At 42.0% G+C, this 19595-nt stretch overlaps 2 protein-coding genes across 10 annotated transcripts in view; both read left to right on the plus strand.

The window, feature by feature from the left end:
* LOC133498478 (D-glucuronyl C5-epimerase B-like) overlaps window positions 1-11973 on the plus strand; it is a 74532-nt gene extending 62559 nt beyond the window's left edge. For 5 of the 6 annotated variants that reach the window (XM_061815367.1, XM_061815363.1, XM_061815362.1 and 2 more), the window contains 6 exons: window positions 3825-4030; window positions 4927-5053; window positions 5388-5432; window positions 5984-6080; window positions 9573-9717; window positions 10061-11973. In XM_061815367.1, coding sequence (XP_061671351.1) covers window positions 3825-4030; window positions 4927-5053; window positions 5388-5432; window positions 5984-6080; window positions 9573-9717; window positions 10061-10317 — 877 coding nt within the window. In that variant the 3' untranslated portion in view covers window positions 10318-11973. Of the gene's footprint in view, window positions 1-3824; window positions 4031-4926; window positions 5054-5387; window positions 5433-5983; window positions 6081-9572; window positions 9718-10060 lie in introns of those variants that run through there. The other variant, XR_009794324.1, reaches the window with a different exon arrangement.
* A 1029-nt stretch (window positions 11974-13002) lies between these two features.
* Window positions 13003-19595, plus strand: part of LOC133498481 (kinesin-like protein KIF23) — a 41620-nt gene continuing 35027 nt past the window's right edge. For 2 of the 4 annotated variants that reach the window (XM_061815372.1, XM_061815375.1), the window contains exons 1-3: window positions 13003-13158; window positions 15643-15709; window positions 17560-17688. In XM_061815372.1, coding sequence (XP_061671356.1) covers window positions 13145-13158; window positions 15643-15709; window positions 17560-17688 — 210 coding nt within the window. In that variant the 5' untranslated portion in view covers window positions 13003-13144. Of the gene's footprint in view, window positions 13159-13340; window positions 13633-15642; window positions 15710-17559; window positions 17689-19595 lie in introns of those variants that run through there. The other 2 variants (XM_061815374.1, XM_061815373.1) reach the window with 2 other exon arrangements.

The raw sequence follows: 19595 nt of genomic DNA on the forward strand, positions 1-19595 counted from the left end.
GGACAGGAACGTGAGAAGGCGGAGGCAGCATCACCAACTCCACCTCCTCCTGGAGGGGAACGTAAGGAGGCCATGGTGCCGTCGCCCCCTCCTGGGCGGCAACGTGAGGCGGCTGGGGAACCGTCGCCACCTCCTGGACAGGAACGTGAGAAGGCGGAGGCAGCATCACCAACTCCACCTCCTCCTGGACGGGAACGTGAGGAGGCCGCGGTGCCATCGTCCCCTCCTGGACGGCAACGTGAGGTGGCTGGGGAACCATCGCCACCTCCTGGACAGGAATGTGAGAAGGCGGAGGCAGCATCACCAACTCCACCTCCTCCTGGACGGGAATGTGAGGCGGCTGGGGAACCGTTGCCACCTCCTGGACAGGAACGTGAGAAGGCAGCGTCAGTGTCACCGTCGCCACCTCCTGGACGGGAACGTATGGGCGTGCCTGTCGCCGACAGAGCCGGAACGTGGAGCGACCGCGGGCCGGTCGCCACTGGTACTCCAGAGCACCGACGAGAAGCTGCTGTGGAGACGTCGCCACCTCCTGGACAGCAACGTGAGGCGGCATCGGGTCAGTCCCCAGTGCCACGTGAGCTTGCAGTGCATTCGTTGAAACAGCAATGTGGGCGTGGCGCGGTGGCGAATCAGTTTCCAGGGCAACGTGAACGAGCGCCGACCGAGAGTCAGTCGAAACTGACACGTGGGCGTGTCTCGGGAGCGGGTCAGTTCCAACTGCCGCATGAGCTCTGCTCGGAACAGCCAAAACCTCGACGTAGGAATGGCGAGGAGGCGGGTCAGTTTCCACAGCTACGTGCGCTTGGCGAGGTGGCGAGTCCGTTCCCACTGCGACGTGCACTTGGCGAGGGGGCAGGTCGGTTTCCACGGTAACGTGAACCTGAGTAGGCGGAGAGTCAGTCGAAACTGACACGTGGGCGTGTCTCGGGGGCGGGTCAGTTCCAACTGCCACGTGAACCTGCATCAGCAGCGAGGTCGTTGCAACATCAGCGTAGCTCGGCTGGTTCGCCAATCCTTGCCGGACCTAGGCCGTGAGAGCCGTCAATTCGGCGCTCTGCCGCTCTATCTCCGCCCGCATTTCGCGGCGGAACGCCTCGTGATTTGGCGGCTCCTCCTCCCTCTGGGCTGGAAGCTTCGCCACCAGCTGCGGGTCTGCCGGTTTCGCCGTTGCCTGCGAGGACGATGTCTTAGTTGCCGCGCAGCGGGAGGCACAAGGGAGCGCCCGGCCGGGGCGTCTCCTTTGGCCGCCACGCGAAGGTCCCGGGTAGATGGCCAAGTGGGTTCCCTCATACGGATTGGTGTACTTCAACCTACCGGGCGAAGATGCTCGGGTGCTGGAAACACGGGGAGGCGGAGCAAACTGACTGGGATGAAAAGCCGGGCAAAGAGATTCAAAATCAAAGTCATCGGAGTCGTACTCAGGCAGCCGGTCATACAAATCACGGTCCTCCTCATATTCCGAAAAGTCAGAGTCCAGAAGAATATGAGGAGCCGGACGGGTCGTGTTCGGGACGTAGTCATACCTCGCTGGTGGAGCGTAAGACACGGAAGCAGAGGACGTCAGGGAGCCTGCCCGGATTGGACTGGCTTGGTCCTCCGGCAGACGGTCTACCTTGCGTCGGTCCCGGCGATGCCGGGTCTTTCCTGATGGGTCCTGTTGTGGCCAGTTCGTTCTGTCACGTCCCCTCGGAACGAGAGTAGGACCCAAATGCAGGACTCGGAAGATGCAAGGTAGTTCAAGAAGAGACACGTTTATTATATGCAGAGGTCGGGGATCGAGCAGGCAGTCCGGTGCAGCAGCGGTAGTTGGGACGTCGGGCGAAGAGAGCAGGTGAGCGGACAGGCAGGAGTCGGTACACAGGAGAACAATCAAAGCAGGCAGAAATAACGAAGGAGTCAGGCTTACAAGGTTGGTCGGAGAACGGACGAAGGTCGGTACACACAGGTTCGATCAGGGATACCGGAGCACACGAGCGGGACATGAAGATCAACGAACTGGCGCTGGCCAGCTGTCATCGGAGTCATATAAATCCACAGCATAATCAGGCTGCATGAGGCGCAGGTGTGCACCTCCCAATCAGCGCACCTGCGCGGGCACCCATGCGGGCACCCGCACAGCTCGTGCTGGAGCGGCAGGATCATGACAGAGTCCCCTTGGACTATGATGTTTGCAGATGATATTGTGGTCTGCATTGAGAGCAGGGAGCAGGCGGAGGAACAATGAGAAAGATGGAGGCACGCACTGGAAAGGAGAGGAATGAAGATTAGCCAAAGTAAAAAGAAAAAAGATACCGAGGGTAGACTACTTCAAATGCTTGGGGTCAACAATACAGAGCAATGGAGAGTGTGGTAACGAAGTGAAGAAACGGGTCCAAGCGGGGTGGAACAGTTGGTGGAAGGTGTCCGGTGTTCTATGTGACAGAAGAGTATCCGCCAGGATGAAGGGCAAAGTTTATAAAACAGTGGTGAGGCTGGCCATGATATACGGAATAGAGACGGTGGTTCTGAAGAAACAACAGGAAGCAGAACTTGAGGTAGCAGAAATGAAGATGCTGAGGTTCTCGCTTGGTGTGAACAGGTTGGATAGGATTAGAAATGAGCTCATTAGAGGGACAGCCGAAGTTGGATGTTTTGGAGACAAGGTGAGAGAGAGCAGACTTCGATGGTTTGGACATGTTCAGAGGGGAGAGAGTGACTATGTTGATAGAAGGGTGCTGAGGATGGAGCTGCCAGGGAAAAGAGCGAGAGGAAAACCAAAGAAAAGGATGATGGATCTTGTGAGGGAGCACATGAGGACAGTGGGGGTTAGAGAGGAGGATGCATGAGATAGGCTTCGATGGAAAACAATGATACACTGTGGCGACCCCTAATGGGACAAGCTGAAAGAAGAAGAATAGTCACCATCAGTTTAAAACAATTGAAGTGGGATAAAGTGCATGACAATAGACATTTGTGAGATAATTTCATGATTTCTTTGTTTTGACGGCAAGCCACTCTGTGTGTGCACCAGTAGACTTTAAGCAGTCGAACAAACATTCCTTTGCAGCACGTCACTCACTTAATTTGCCAAAGATTTGCATGCCTTCATTGTAATTGTAGAGGGAGTATGACAAAATTAAAAGGGCAATCTGCAGTGGATTTAAAGGGACAAAAATAGTCAATTTATATGATTTCTTTTTCATCTTTGTACAGTTTCATTGCTTTGTTCACATAATGTAACTAACAAAGGGCCACTTATTTTGAATGTAGGTCTCTTACATATGATAATTCTGTTCCTTCACATTATTAAATGAACATTAAATGACTGCATCCACATCTTGATGCGGTTTTATTTTATTTTTTTTCCCCCATCTAGCTATCCACAGCATCTTGTATGATGTAGGAAATAATCCACATACTTTTGTATGTACGACCTGCAGCACGTACTCCAGGAGCCGTAGTTTGTCACTCATTCATGTTCCTATTACTTATTTCTTTGCTGTCACTTCAAATTACCTGAAGAGACATCATCGCTCGTTTCTTTTCACGTTTAATTATACTATATTCAGCATCTATCTGATGTATTGGTTGAATATGTGGTCAGTTTGTATTTCAAGAAAATGAATCGCAAACAATGTGTTTTGTGAAACTCAAAGGATTCCTAATGTGCCTGTTATTAGGCATAATATCACTATGTATTTATTGCACATTACCTACTGTGTAATTTCATGTTTCCAAAATGAGTGGACATGACTAAAACAAAGTTTATTGTGCTCTGGCTACCAGGATGAAAAATGTGCTACTGATGACTGCATGCAATTGTTCCCCCAACCCTCTTGCAGGTACTTCTTCTGGAAACTAATAAGCGTGGTGCTGATCCAAACTGCGTGGCAGCACACCTTCACATGGCCTCTGGTGATCTTAATCATTTCCAGCTGCATATATCCACTGGCATCAAGCTGCGCTCACACCTTCAACAGCATGTCGGGACGGGTGCGACACGTGTGCTTCTATTTTGACTATGGAGCCCTTAGTCTCTACAGCCTAGGTGAGTGCTTGGTGTGCACGTCACTGGCCGTGACCGTAGAGAAGAGACCATTACACAACCATAGAAGCTCTTGGTATGATGCGGTGTAGTTGCACACCACGCAAAATCCCAACTGCAATTTATATTGATGACAAACAGATTGTTTAATTAACAGATCTTGGGTCTCAATCAAAACTTAGGATTGGTTCATAAAGGGAGAGAGACTTTTTGCTCTGCATTGGATTTTGCCGTTGGTCATCATGTATAGGTTATTTACTGTAAATACATAATGAATATTGGATTCATTAATGGTTAATTGGCGACGATAACCAAAGCATGTGTATGGATGTATTTTTTTCTCTCATTACGTTCAAGACATGATCTCAAGGTGGACAAAATTTCATAGTGTAAGGAATTCTCAGCGAGGCCCGAGAGTGCTCAGGCGGCCTCACAAGGAATAAGTGGTGGAATTCCTTCTTTGCGGTTCTTTTCATGTCTGGTGGGGATCTTGTTTCCAAATAAGAATCCTTACACACTAAAATTGGTCTGTTGATTATTTATTAATTCCAAAAGCTTCAGTTGGGTGGAAGCATACAGTTACAGTCTAGGACCTCTGTCCACAAGCTCCCTCAGCGGCTCCTCATGAAACCAGTTCCCGCCTGCTCTCAGCCTGAATATTATCAGTGTGTCTGTGGTGCATGTGTGTGTGTGTGTGTGTTTGTTTTCATAACATAGAGGGGTCAGTTTTAACAAATAAAAGCTGTGTGTGTGTGTGTGTGTGTGTGGTGTGTGTGTGTGTGTGTGTGTGTGTGCGTGTGTGCGTGTGTGTGGACACAGCTCCACTTCTGTTAGTTATTTACAGGCATAAATCAAACTGTTGAAAGTTACGTTTTTGTAATGAACGTGCTACATTTCAGGTTCTGCTGTTGCATATTCTGCTTACGTATTCCCGGACAAATGGGTAAACGGCATCTTCCACCAGTGCTTCATCGCAGTTGCCCTGCTGAATTCCATGATATGCACTGGCTTGGCCTGCTACTCCAGGTATGGTAACAAATGTATCATAGATCTTCCTATCTCTTGGTGTGTTATGCTTGTTAACCCATCAGAAGCGATCTTGTGAATTATGTGACCGACATGTGCTCGCTAGACAGCTGTTTAGTCCCACATTTATAATAATTTTTGATTGAAGGTCAAATTTACCAAATAGTGCAATGGAAACATTTATACTGTAGGCTTTGTTTTTGAAGGATTGTCGATGTAAATAAATGCACATCACAGTGAGTCACTCAGCACAGTTGCGTTCTAGAATAGTAGCTAGTGTCATCCCATTATGTACATAACTGCGTCACTGTTTTTTGTCAATGTATTTTGCCAGGCTTGGCTTACCATTTCTTCATCAGAATCAAGACGTTGTGAAGAGGTAGACATTTTACACTTTCCTTACTGCAAAGTGTCTGAAATCATGTTAGTTTTCTACTCCCTGGCATTCCTGGAATCATTCTATTTTGAATTTGTTTTTGTCATCTAAATCTTTCCTCTGCTGGCATTTTTACCTCACGGCTGTCTTTTGTCACAAGAGAGGCCAACCTCCAAGCAGTGATGAACTGCCTTTGTAGTTTCAGATGGAAAAGGTTGAAACAATGAATAGTAGCAAAACTTGTTTTGCAGAAACCTCTTGACTTTAATTAAGTCAAATACATATTATTGGGTGTCCCACTTGACTGTGACATAAAGAAAAAGCTTATGTGGGGAGGTATAAATTACGTCATATAAACTGTTACCCCTCGACAATATCATTTTAAAGATTCATCCCCAAATATTTTATTTAAGGCTATTTTCATCAAATTTTGACTCCATGTTACCGTTAGTGTTTTCTGAATATTTCCATGTTGTCAATTGATGCTGTTATAGGAGGTAATGCCACGCAAGAGGCTTGGACATTTAAAGATGATTTGTTTTCATTTCTTTCAGATTCTCAGAGTGCCAGAAACCAAGGTTCAGCAAAGTGCTCCGTGTTGTTGCTTTTGCCTACCCTTACCTGTTTGACAGCATTCCACTTTTCTATAGGGTAGGGCCACACTCGTTGTTGCCCATGGAGCATGTCTAACGTGGCAAAAAAAAACAATTAGGAAAAAAAAAAGTACCACTATTACCTATGGCATGTTGTACAGTCAATTTCTACTCAAAGGCATGTTCACAATCACCCTGTGATTGACTGGCGATCACAACTGGAGTGTTTCCCACCTCTTGGGACAGATGTGACCCTACCAGGATAAATGGTATAGATTACAAATGATTTGATTATTTGTAGCACAAAGTAACATTCGCTATATTGTCATCATTTGTCATCAACATACCATAGCTGAAATATATGAAATTTTGCAATTATAAATATGCCTCATTTTGTTTTAATCACAGATGTGGAGACGACGTAAAGCTTGAAAAAAGAAAATTATTTATGAACGTATACATAACACAAAATTGCCGTGTTTTATATGGGCATCACATATAGTACTGCCAGGCCATGCTGTGTGCAGTTTACAGCATCTTCGTAGTTGTCCCACAGTCCTGGGGAGCATTTATGACATTATGTTATTGATATGGCATATGTAATCAATTTATTGTTCCTTGTTGTCAACTTTTGATGATTTCTCAAACTTCTGGGTGGCACCGACCACTGACGGGCTAATTTTGTTGGATCATCAGACTTAACACTTTTCAAATTAATTATAACTCAGAGTGAAACAAAAATGTTACCCAAAAATATTTTCAACTGGTAAACTGATGCCGCTTGAACTGACCTGTAACATACGGATTTTCTATATTTCACCGACAAATTCTCTTTATGTATTTTTTGCTCAAGGATATTAAACTGGCATTCATTTCTAACAATATAAATCCATTTTGGAGCAACTGGTAAAAATAAAAAAAAATAAATCACTGTTGCTTTTTCGTCACAGAAATCGATACACCACCACATCTCAGAGTGATGTCAGTGACAGAACTGAAGGCCAGATTTGCTGCACAAAGGAATGTACTATAAAGTGGCAGTATTTGCTCATATTTTATACATGGTCGCTGTCGGGCGGTAGTCCCCGACTACTAAAATGACAATGTTTCAGGAAATTAAAACAAAACAAAACCTATTCTGCCTCGCTTTCCAAATACTGCTATGTTCAAGTTAGTAGTACATCTTATATTGCTATGAGACCATTGCACTCCCATATCAACATAACAGCACCCCAAAATTACATTCAATTGCATATTAAATGTGGTAAAAAATGTTGCTTATTTATTACAGTCATTGATTAAAATTGTACAAAAATATCACCATGCTGGCTGGTGTTTGTAGTTACTCAATGCCACAAATAAGCGTTTAACGTCACAAACACAAATACATCAATAAGCTAACTAAACCTGTGCATATTTTTGTGTATCTTTCTATGTTCTGTACTTAGTTATTGCCATCCAAAATATGTCACAACGCAATCAGCTACAGAAGTCTGCTGTAGTCTACGTCCTCACTAAATCTATCTCACTAATAAACATGAACAACAACAAGGCCCCAATTAATTAAATAATTTCATGGTTAAATATGATCACCATCATCTAATCAAATATGTATGTTATTAATCACTAATTTTGATTGGTTTCATGATTTTTACTATAAGGGACTATTTTACTATCACCTCTCCCTCACAGTTATGAGGATCTCGGTTTAAATCCGTCCTCCTAGTGTGTAGTTTCCAGCGTGGGTTTTCTCCAGGTATTTTGGTTTCCTTCCACATTCCCAAAACTTGCACAGTAGGTTATTTGAAGATGTTAAATTTTCCGTAGGTGCGAATGTGAGTCTCTCTATGCCCTCCGAGTGGCTAGCGACAAGTTATGGGTACAAGTATAAATTTTAACAGTATTACAGTGAAGAAAATAAGTATTTGAACAATTTTTTGCTATATTGCAAGTTCTACCACAAATCATGGAGGGGTCTGAAATTTTCATCGTAGGTAGAGATAATCTAAAAGGAAAAATCCAGAAATTGCAATGTATTATTTATTAATGGTTTGTTTGTGTCATACAGCTGCAAATGACTATTTGAACACCTGAGAAAACCAATGTTAATATTTGGTACAGTAGCCTTTGTTTGCAATTACAGAAGTCAAATGTTTTCTGTAGTTGTTCACCAGGTTTGCACACACTGCAGGAGGGATTTTGGTCCACTCCTCCACACAGATCTTCTCTAGATCAGACAGGTTTCTGGGCTGTCGCTGTGAAACACGGAGTTTCAGCTCCGTCCAAAGATTTTCTTTTGGGTTTAGGTCTGGAGACTGGCAAGGCCACGCCAGAACCTTGATATGCTTCTTATGGAGCCACTCCTTGCAGTTTTCCTGGCTGTGTGCTTCGGGTCGTTGTCATGTTTAAAGACCCACGACCCATCTTCAATGCTCTGACTGAGGGAAAGAAGTTGTTCCCCAAAATCTCACAATACATGGCCGCGGTCATCCTCTCCCATGTGAACAGAAACACCCCCAAAGCATGATGCTACCACCCCCATGCTTCACAGGAGGGGTGGTGGTCTTGGGATGGAACTCATCATTCGTCTTCCTTCAAAACCCAGTAAGTGGAGTTATGACCGAAAAGTTCCATTTTGTTCTCATCTGACCACAAAACTTTCTCCCATTACTCCTCTATATCCCCCAAATGGTCATTGGCAAACTTAAGACGTCATTGCCTTGACGTGCTGGTTTAAGCAGGGGAACCTTCTGTGCCATGCATGATTTCAAACCATGACATCTTAGTGTATTGCCTTCAGTCACCTTGGAAACGGTCCCAGCTCTTTTCAGGTCAATTAACCAAGTCTTGTCGTGCAGTCCTGGGCTGATTGCTCACCTTTGTAAGTATCATTGAGACCCCACGAGGTGATATCTTGCATGGGGCTCCACTCCGATTGAGATTGACTGTCATGTTTAGCGTCTTTCATTTTCTAATGATTGCTCCAACAGTGGACCTTTATTCACCAAGCTGCTTGGCAATCTCTCCATAGCCCTTTCCAGCCGTGTGGAGTTGTACAATTTTGTCTCTGGTGTCTTTGGACACCTCTGTGGTCTTGGCCATGTTACAAGTTTGAGTCTTACTGATTGTATGGGGTGGACAGGTGTCTTTATGCAGCTAACGACCTCACACAGGTGCATCTGATTCTGGATAATACATGGGGTGGAGGTGGACTTTTAAAGGCGGACTAATAGGTCTTTGAGAGTCATAAATCTAGCTGATAGAAAGGTGTTCAAATACTTATTTGGCGCTGTATCTCATGAATAAATCGTTAAAAAATCATACATGGTGATTTCTGGATTTTTCTTTTTAGATTATCTCTGTCACAGTGGACATGCACCGACGATGAAAATTTCAGACCCCACCATGATTTCTAGGTGGGAGAACTTGCAATATAGCAGGGTGTTCAAATACTTATTTTCTTCACTGTTTATAGTGTTTTGTTTTTTGTTTTTTAAACAAGTGAATTCTATTTACCTTGAAAGGCCCATTTGAATGTTCTCTTTTCCAGCTGTTCCTATGTGAAGGGGAATACTGCACAGTCAACAACAGCAATGTCTTCCATTACACCCACATTGCATTGGCTTTCCTCACCGGCTTTCTGTTTGCTACACATTTACCTGAGCGCCTTGCACCTGGCAGCTTTGACTATATTGGTGAGACGAATCTGAGATTGGGAGAGTGATGTGACAATTGTTTCTTTCTTGGTCATTTTCAACATATCTATGTAAAACAAGTTCAATCAAATCCAATCCTTAGGCTGACTTAGTTAGCCTTTTGCACCTTTTTATTTTAACTGGCACAAAGAGCAAATGATTTTGCTGTGTTAGTATAAATAACAATTCATTGGCATATTCAGTAAATAGAAAGAAGAAACAGAAAATGTTGTTTTTAGATGTGAAGTGATAGCAGGTCACGAATCAATAGTACCAGTCACAAGATCTTTTTCTCCTGCGTCAGCAACATGAACATTAACTGTGTCATGACTCCTGCTTACAGGTCACAGTCACCAACTTTTCCACGTCTTTGGTGTCCTTGGGACGCAATTCCAAGTGATGGCCATTGAGCGAGACATGCTTTTACGACGTTCCTGGCTTCTCGACCACTCCCTACCCATCACGTTTGCCAACTCAGTGGGAGTAACACTACTTTGTCTGCTGGTCAACCTAATCATCCTCCTCCTCTTCAGCCTACCTCTTCTCAGTGAACCAGTTGGTCAGCGAAAGAAACATTATATACAGGCAAAGGCACATTGAACGCAAGCTTTGAGTTGGTGCGACATCACGGGAAAGAACTCCAAAGCAAAAAAAATGTATTTATTGAAGAATAGATGTACAATTAAAAATAGCGTCCAGTGCAAGAAATATTATTGAAAGTGGAAATACTCTAAAAAGTATGAGGGGAAAAAAAAGAAGGGACTTCAACTTGGATTTAAAAACATTTATAGTTGTGGCTGATGTCACCTCTTGGTCCAACAACGGACCCTTGAGGGACCCCATAGGTCATTGCCATTCGCTGAGACCGAGCACCTCCACTAGTCACAAAGTATATCCTTTCCTCCAGGTAGGACCTAAACCATTTAAGGACCGTTCCATTTAGTCGTACCCACGTTTCCAACCTCTTCAGCAGTATATTATGATCTACAGTAGCAAAAGCCGCACTGAGATCCAACAAGACCAAAATTGACACCTTTCCTGAGTCAGTATTCAACCTTATACCATTTAGCTCTTTGACAAGAGCAGATTCTGTTCTGTGATGAGTTCGGAAACCTGGTTGAAATTTGTCCCAAAAATGCATTCAATTTCAAGAAATTGCTGAGTTGATTTAAAAACAACTTTCTCAACAATCTAGGCTATGAAATGGAGATCTGAGATGGGCCTATAGCTTGCTTACTCAGAAGCGTCCAGTGCTGATTTTTTTTTTTTTTTTTTTAAGAGGCCTAAAAGCAGCTACTTTAAGAGCTTTGGGAAACTCACCAGACTGAAGTAAGCAACTGATTATTTGATGCAAATCAGCGAGCACTTATTTCACAATAGTTTTGAAAAAGTCAGATGCTATTGAATCCAGACAGCTCGTTGATGGTTTCAGCTGCTGAACCATTTTCTCTACAGTTTTTTGGTCAACTAACAAATTGTGACAAGTTTAAAGTTTTCCCTCGGTGGCTCAGATGTAGAATCGTTTTATCATTTTGCTGATTTGTGCTGACATTTGACCTGATGTATTTCATGTTTTCTCTAAAATTGCAGGCAAACTCATTGCATTTGCCGGCTATTATGAGTTTTGGAGTGATCTGATTCAGGGGGGTTGTGAGCTTGTCAACCACCGCAAACAGAGTGCGAGTATTGTTGAGGTTGTTACTGATAGTTTCATTAAAGTGTTGTTGTCTAGGCCTGACTAACTCTTGGTTAAAATTACAAAGATCACTGTCTGTAGAGGTCAGTCAATTTCAAGGAAAATCAATCGTCAAGCAGGTCTTCAGATAACCTGACATCTCACAATATGTATTGCAACATGTTAATAGTGGAAGCTGATGAGCTGTCTATGTGATCCAGAAAATTCCATTTTTACTGGGAATATGGTGAGAAGGTAGCTCGTGTGATGACTGCTGTTGGATGTGATACAAATTGAGGATCTGCATAAATTGCATAAACAGAAACAGCCATAATATGAATAAGCAATATTATGAAGTGGAACAATGTTTCTTACAACCAAAGGCACACTTTAAAATGATGCAACTTAGCTCAATTACAAAAAGAAATGACTATGAAATATATTTGATTCCCTGAATTCTATGATACCCACACATAGGAAAACTTACGTTTGAAAGGGGCGAAAAAAGGGAAAATAAACTAGTCCTGTATGCAGTATGTTTTGTTTCTTACAATCACTCGTTATAACACTTATTCACAACCTATGGCATCTTAACTGATTTTTCTTGTGTTTTTGTTTGCAATAATGTATTTATTCTAAATGTAATCTTAATTATGTAGGTTTTGTGAATGTTTAAAAAAATTAAAATGGTTTTACATGTGAAATGAGCTGCATAGAGAAAGCTATGTACCTTCAACATGTATTTCATTGTTCCTTCGTGTGTTGTCACTGGCATATGATTAGAATGACAAAAATCAGACACTGTGGAAGAACTGGTTAGAGCGTTGGCATCAGAGTTCAAATCTCGGCCCCACCTGTGTGGAGATTACATGTTCTCCCGTGTCTGCGTAGGCATTCCGGTTTCCTCCCAAATCATGCATCAATTGGAGACTTTAAATTCCCCTGAGGTGTGACTGAGTGTGACCCTGCCCAAAGGTAGCTGGGATAACCTCCAGCAATCCTGCGACCCTAGTGAGGACATGTGGCTCAGAAAATTGATGGATGGACATATAATCAGAAATTGGTTATCAATCAACAGTAGAACTTTGAACTATTGAATTCTGTCATTATTCGCGGTATACATCTGTACATAATGTTCCATTTTAATTTTTTTCCATCCATCCATTGTCCAAGTCGCTTATCCTCACAAGCGTCACCTAAAGCTGGAGCCTATCCCAGCTATAGCTTCGATCGAAAGGTGGACTACACCCTGAACTGGTCACTAGTCAGTCCCTGGGCAGATATCGACACCATCACTGAGCGGGAATCAATCCCATGCTGCCCGCACCAAAGGCAGACGAGTGTACCACTACACCATCATCAATGACTAATAATAATAATTTAATTATAGTAAGTTTCTTTCGGCTTGTCCCGTTCGGGGTCACCACAGCGTGTCATCTCAAATGATCGCACATATATGTTTGGCACAATTTTTACGCCGGATGCCCTTCCTGACGCAACCCTTCTCAGCGAGTGGAGGCCCCAGTAAAAGTTTACAGTAAAGCTATTCGTGTGGGAAGTTTAAAAAACCGTATTGTATATGAATGCGTCTCCCGTATGAAGGCGGAAGTTATCTCCGTGAATGTGACGTTGTGCACTGTGATTGGTTAAATTTGCGACCTCATTGCCAACGTTAGAGACGAAGGAAATTTCAAAAACACAGGAATTTCTCCCTGGAGTTCACTTTCCAGGCGGTAAAACTGCACTACAAAAATGTATAGACCAGGGTATGTATCACCTTTAAGCTATCAGACTAGCGTGTGCGCGTAAGTTACTTTCAATTCCTAGCAAAAATGAACAGGTATAATGCAAAAAAAAAAATCCGTCTAAACTAGCGAAGTTTACTTCCCGTTTAAGGCTAAGCTAACCGTCCTACACGGCCACATAATATAGAAAACACAATTGGTTTCATGTGAACTGGTTGCGTGGTTTGCCTGAACTCGTTTGTTTGTCGGCAATAACTGCTCTTTAATTGTGATTTTTATTTATTTTTTTTTTTTTAAATACAAGGGACACCGTCGTATTTTGACTGAAATTGAAATCACAGTTCTCACCAGTTAGGAAGCATGTTGATTCCAAAATCACAGGCGTTTGTTTGGCAGACTGGCTCAATTTTTCACAGTTTTGCTGTTTTTTTTTTTTAGTCTATCATTTAAACTGACATCTGTCCGACACTGCTGTCATGCACCATGCTACGCCAGGTCTGTAATAAGTATTTATTTGTTATTATAGAGGCAGTTGATCAAACGTCACTGACCCCCAATCTAATCATCGTAGTCTATTTTCAGAACAAATGCGTCGCCATATTATATACAAATAAACAACAAAAGCCCCTCGTCTGTGCAACTTTCCCAATCGGTCGCATTACATTTATGGGGGTAAAGACAAAAAGAGGTCCCCCGCAAATGAATGTGTAATTTTTAGTGATGTACAATTTTGGTAAAGCAAAGCAAATGTATTTACATGGAGGATTTCATACAAAAGGTAACTCAACGTACTTTACATGAATAAAAGCATTGGAAACTAGAAAAATCAAAAGTACAATGCCCGAAATATAATTGTTAATTGGAAATGCTCTAAAAACCATGAGGAAAAAAGGTGAGTCTTTGACCTACACTTAACGTTCACATTTTGGGCTGATGTCATTTCTACTGGCAAGGGTTCCTTGCCATCTATCCAATCATCCATTCATTTTATACACTGCTATTCCTCACTACCATGCATGGTTTTAGCATGTGGGAGTAAACTGGTGTACGTGGAGAAAACCTACACAGGCACGGTGAGAACATGCAAACTCCACAAAATATGAGGCGGATTTGCTAGCCAGCTGTCACTGTGGCACCCTTATTCCATTTGTGTTCGTCGTAACTAAATGCTGCTTCACTTTGCTTTGGACTGAGCTGCACAACTGGATTTATTTAACCTGAGTCTGTAGCTCTCAGAGCCCTACTGGGTTTACAGTATATCAAGTGATTTATAAACCAGGAGCAGAACTTTAAACTCCATCCTAAAGCTGTCAGGTAGCCAGTGTAGAGACTTTAGAGTTGGAGTTATTTGGTCTGAACCCAATGTTCTGATCAGAAGCCAAGCTAGTTCACCACAGCAAACAGGCTGCGAGTACTGTTGAAAGTCTTACTGATGATATCAGAAATGATTTCAGTTGTTGTATAGCTCTGACTAACTTCTGCTTTCTTACACTTTGATTTCGAAATCTTTACAGGGGAATTCCACTGCTTTGCATTAATAATGTATCCAATAGGTCATGTAATATGTACTCTATTTTGGCAATGTGATGTTAAATCCTCTCTCATTTAATAGTGTTTGGAGAAGATTTTTATCGATAATTACGAATTTTCAGGGGCGCAGATGTGACTTGTTACGTGCCGCAACAAAGGCTCGATTCCATGGGACACCATTCATGCCCAGCTCCGATTTCTCGGATTTATCCCATTTTGATGAAAAAATAGCAGTATCAGTTGATCGGGAAGACGGAGGAATACTTCCATACACAGTCGTGAGCGGCTCTGCTGCTCGGTTGATCGGGAAGACAGAGGAATACTTCCATACACAGCCGTGAAAAAAGAAGATAAAAACATGTATAAGTCAAATTATGGGAGGAAATTTATTTGATAAAATCCAACACCAAGAACCGTCATAATTTAAAATTTAAATGACTAACAATTTAAAATAAAAATAGAGGCAACAACAGGATGAATTGTATGCTTACGTTACATGACACAACTGAGAACGTGTCTGGTATGTTAACTTAACATTGAGTTATTCCGATAACTATAGCATAAATAACATACAAGAAGTTTACCAAAACCATCTGTGCCACTCCAAATGTCCGGTAACTAAAATCCAATGAAATATTCATCCTCTGTGTCACTTCTAAACAAGTCTTGGTGTCACAGAAGACCATACTTTGTCGAGCCATCCAATGATTTCCCAGAAAGTTGCATGGCTGATTCACCCAGAAGCTGTGCTCTCCATCCGTCATCAGATACACGGGCCTAGAGTGCCCTCTTACTGTTGTAAGTGTGAAAATAACAGATGAGCGACTCAAAAAATGGATGAATGGATGTAATAATTTCACATATAAGTCGCACCCCTGGCCAAACTATGGTGATATTTTTTTCCATTGTATTGTCAATAGGAATGGTAGGATTAATTTAATAGTAAGAGTCTTTCACTTATTGTTTTACTTTCAGGAAAGGCAAGACTCCTCGCAGGCCTGGCCAAAAAAAGGCATTTCATGCAGAGAGAGACCCTGTCGGCGTAAGTGAACACATCTAATCATTATCATCTCAGTATACATTACCAAAATAATGGACATTAACTGCGTATGTTTAGGCCTGTTACAATAGCAATTTTTTTTGGGGGGGGTGATATATTTTCCCCACAGCTGTCAATAAAAAATAAAACATAGTATCTTTTTGTGGGGGGGGGGGAATTTACCAATCCTTTGAACCACTAAACTAATATTTAGTTGTATGACCACTTTTTTTTTTTTTTTAATATATACAACTGGTTCACATCTGTGTCGCATGGAGTCAGCCAACTTGTGGCACCTTTCGGCTGTTATTCCACTCCAAGATTCCTTAATAAAATTCCCCAATTCATGTACATTTCTTGGTTTTGCGTCAGAAACATTATTAATTGAATAAAGGTCTGGGGATTGGGCTGTCCAATCCATGACATTAACTTTGTTGATTTGGAACCAAGACTTGGCACGTTAATTGTAAATTTGGGGTCATTGTCTTGTTGAAACAGCAATCTCAAGGGGATGTCCTCTTCAGCATAAGGCAGTATGACCTATTTAAGTATTATGACATATGCCCACCGATCCATGATGCGATGACTCGGCCCAACACTATAGTAGGAGAAACATCATAATGCTTGCACCACCATACTTCACTGTCTTCACTGTGTACTGTGGCTTGAATTCAGAGATTTGGGGTCGTCTCACAAACTGTCTGTGGTGCCTGGACCAAAAAAGAACAATTTTACTCTCATCAGTCCACAAAATGTTCCTCCTCTTCTCCTTTAGGCCAGTTGATGTGTTCTTTGGCAAATTATAGTATCTTCTGCACATTTTTTTTTTTTTTAACGTGGGGACTTTGCGGGGGATTCTTGTGAATAGAATAGCTTCATACTGACGTCTTCTCACTGTCTCAATACTTACAGGTAAACCCAGACTGTTTTTGATCATCCTGGATCTGATAATTGGCTGAGCTTTTACAGTTCTGGTTATTCTGCAATCTGTTTGGATGACTGTCTTTTTTTTCCGTGTTTTTATGTGTTTCTGTATTTTCTCTTCATTTGAAGGAATTAAAGATCAGTTTAGCTGAACAACCTATAATTTTTTGCACCTCTTGAGGTTTCCCCTCTCCAGTCAAACCTTGAATCAATTGAATGACCCATTTTCCTCAGGGTTTCAAGGAGAAATGCATGTTCAAAAGATGCTGGCTTCATCGTTAAAGAAGGACCACCTGATTCGCACCTGTTTTTTGTTTTTTTTTTTTCCTCAAAGAAATTGATGACCTCACCTATTAAATGCCACACTGGTATATTTTGAACACACCCCTTTCAACAAATTGCCCAATTGCACAGACTTAAGAGTGTGTTTATCATAAATGCTGGGTCTTGTTCGTTTTCTGAGAATCTACTGCACCAACAGGTAACTTGTTTGACATGTAGGAATAAGAAAATATACTGAAAAGATGGATTAATCAAGTTTGTCACATCAGACTGCAATTATTTTGAACACTATATTGCCATGGGATTGGCTGGCGACAAGTTCAGGATGTATCCCACTTCACGTTCGAGGGTAGCTGGGATAGCCTCCAGGACACCTGTTACCCTACTGAGGATAAGCAGAAGAGAAGATGAATGAATGAAAGTCTATTGTAATATTGTGACAGGACTACAGTATATTTTTTATTTTACTGTATGTATTTAGAGTGTACTAAATAGTGACAAAGTATTTTAGTATTTTGAGCATAGAGATTGTGATTGGTGTTTTTCACACTGTCACCGCTTGTCATCACAAGTCCAAAACAAAACAGCTTTGGCAAATGATGTAAAATACAGTACTTTAAGTGTGTGTGTTGGTGTTTTATTTGTAGGTCTACTGCCGCATACGTCCGGTTGGAGGAGAGAATGAGGAATGTTGTGTTGAAATGATCAGCGACTCAACTATACAGCTTCATGCTCCTGATGGGCTTAAAGCCAACCGGAATGGAGAATACAAAGAGGTATGTGTGAAGTGTCTCATTTGAACCAAGTCAAGAATATCTGCAGTTCCCGGACTTCAAATTGAACTCGACCAAAACTTCCACCTGACTAGTGTGAGTTTCACTGTAAATGTCATTAATAAAATGTAATCCGTTATCTAGCGGCATCGTTATCAAGCAACCAGCTGTTAGTATTCTAATGTAAGCGGTAGAGAGAGACCGATATGCTGTGTTTGGGCAGCCCATTTGCCACTTTACCAAAGGCTAATTCAAACAGGATTTGGTGATGTGAATTTTGCCCATTTTAACCACACTGGTGACACAAAATCACATTCATCACAAGCCCTCCCAATAAAAGTTAAAAGCTCTAATTCTGCGTGTGTCAATGGTTTTAGTGGTTTAATTTTCACCCCATTTTGTAAAATGTTTCAATTCGTCACCAAGTTTGGACTCTGGAAAGCTGCCGCTCAGCTGCTCCTGGCTAAGCAGAGGCTCACGGGGTTTCCCAGCTGTGAGGAGCGCCACGTCAGGAAAATAAGACTGAATGCCGCTTGGCACCAATTTAAAGCATATTACTGTGGCATACGTTTGATGGCTTGGTTGTCAGTGTGTCCTGCAATTCTCATTAGTTCTCGCTAGCTACTTGCCTTCGTCATCAAGGCATGGGATAGGGTGGGGGACCAAAACAACACAAAAGCAACAAGCAATACAACAGGCAAAAGGTAAATAGGAGGACAACTTGCTAGAACATGCGCAGTGACTCATGTCATAAGAGGCTAGCATTGGTCAAACTCATTTGACGCACGCGACTAGTCGAGTGCGATCAACTCATTAATCATCCCAGTTTTTGACAGACCAGTTTATTTGTGCTTTATTCCTTACTTGAACATGAATAAGTCACTGCCAGCTCTGGATATGTTTTTTTTTATTTTTAAGGGTCGATACAGATGGTTAGTAGTCTAGGAAGCTGATGAAGATCACGGATACAGTGATACCTCTACTTACAAAGTTAGTTTGTTCCGGAAGTCATTTCGTAATGTGAATTTTTCGTAAATAGAAGCACTTTTTACATGTAGATAGCCTAATCCGTTCTAAACCCCCATCACACCCAAAATAAGCATTCAAAGTACATCATGTAAAGAATAATAAAAATTATTTTCATTTACGTTTAGAAACTGTATGGAGGGAAAGGTGAGCAAGAAATAAAAGAAATTGTGGGGGATAAAGTTGGAGGCAAACGTTTGAGAGCTGAGAGAAAACATACGTAAGAATGTTCGGACGTACACAACTTAATTCCACTAAAGTGTGTTGGGGTCCATGGTGAAGAAAGATGAATAAACTTGCAAAAAACCACAAACAAAAAAACTCGCGAAAAAATTGTACATTACCAGTTTGCGCTAGCTTGTGTGAAAGCGCCAGCGTGTGATTCAGTGAAGCTCGAGTGTTGAAGGGAAACGAAAGACATCATGGTTAAAGGTTGACGTCCCTCCTAACCAATGGAATGCCAGGAAGATGCTATGACCATAGTCACTGAGAGAGCTGCTCTATAGTCCCACTCAAACAAAGATACAGAATGTTTACGTTTGAATGGAATTTGGGGGCTACGAATACTGCAACGATATTTGCCTTTCGTATCCTGAATTTTCCTTTGTAAGGAGACAATATTTTTCCGAAGAGGCATTCCGTTACCTGAATATTTCGTTACTAGAGACATTAAGTGGATGTTGTATTTGGAGCATTGTATTTCAGTAAAACAACAAAATTCGAATCAACAATGTGTATGCTACAAACTCCAACACTTTGTTTAAATTCTTTTAAGCATATGTTTACTAAACAGCTATTCAGGTTTGCAACATTAGTTTTTAAAGTTTATTTTAAAACTGTCAAAAAGTGCAAGGATTTCCAGGCTCAACATCATGTCATATTAC

This window comes from Syngnathoides biaculeatus, chromosome 3 (assembly GCF_019802595.1).
Source record: "Syngnathoides biaculeatus isolate LvHL_M chromosome 3, ASM1980259v1, whole genome shotgun sequence".
NCBI classification, from domain to species: domain Eukaryota; kingdom Metazoa; phylum Chordata; class Actinopteri; order Syngnathiformes; family Syngnathidae; genus Syngnathoides; species Syngnathoides biaculeatus.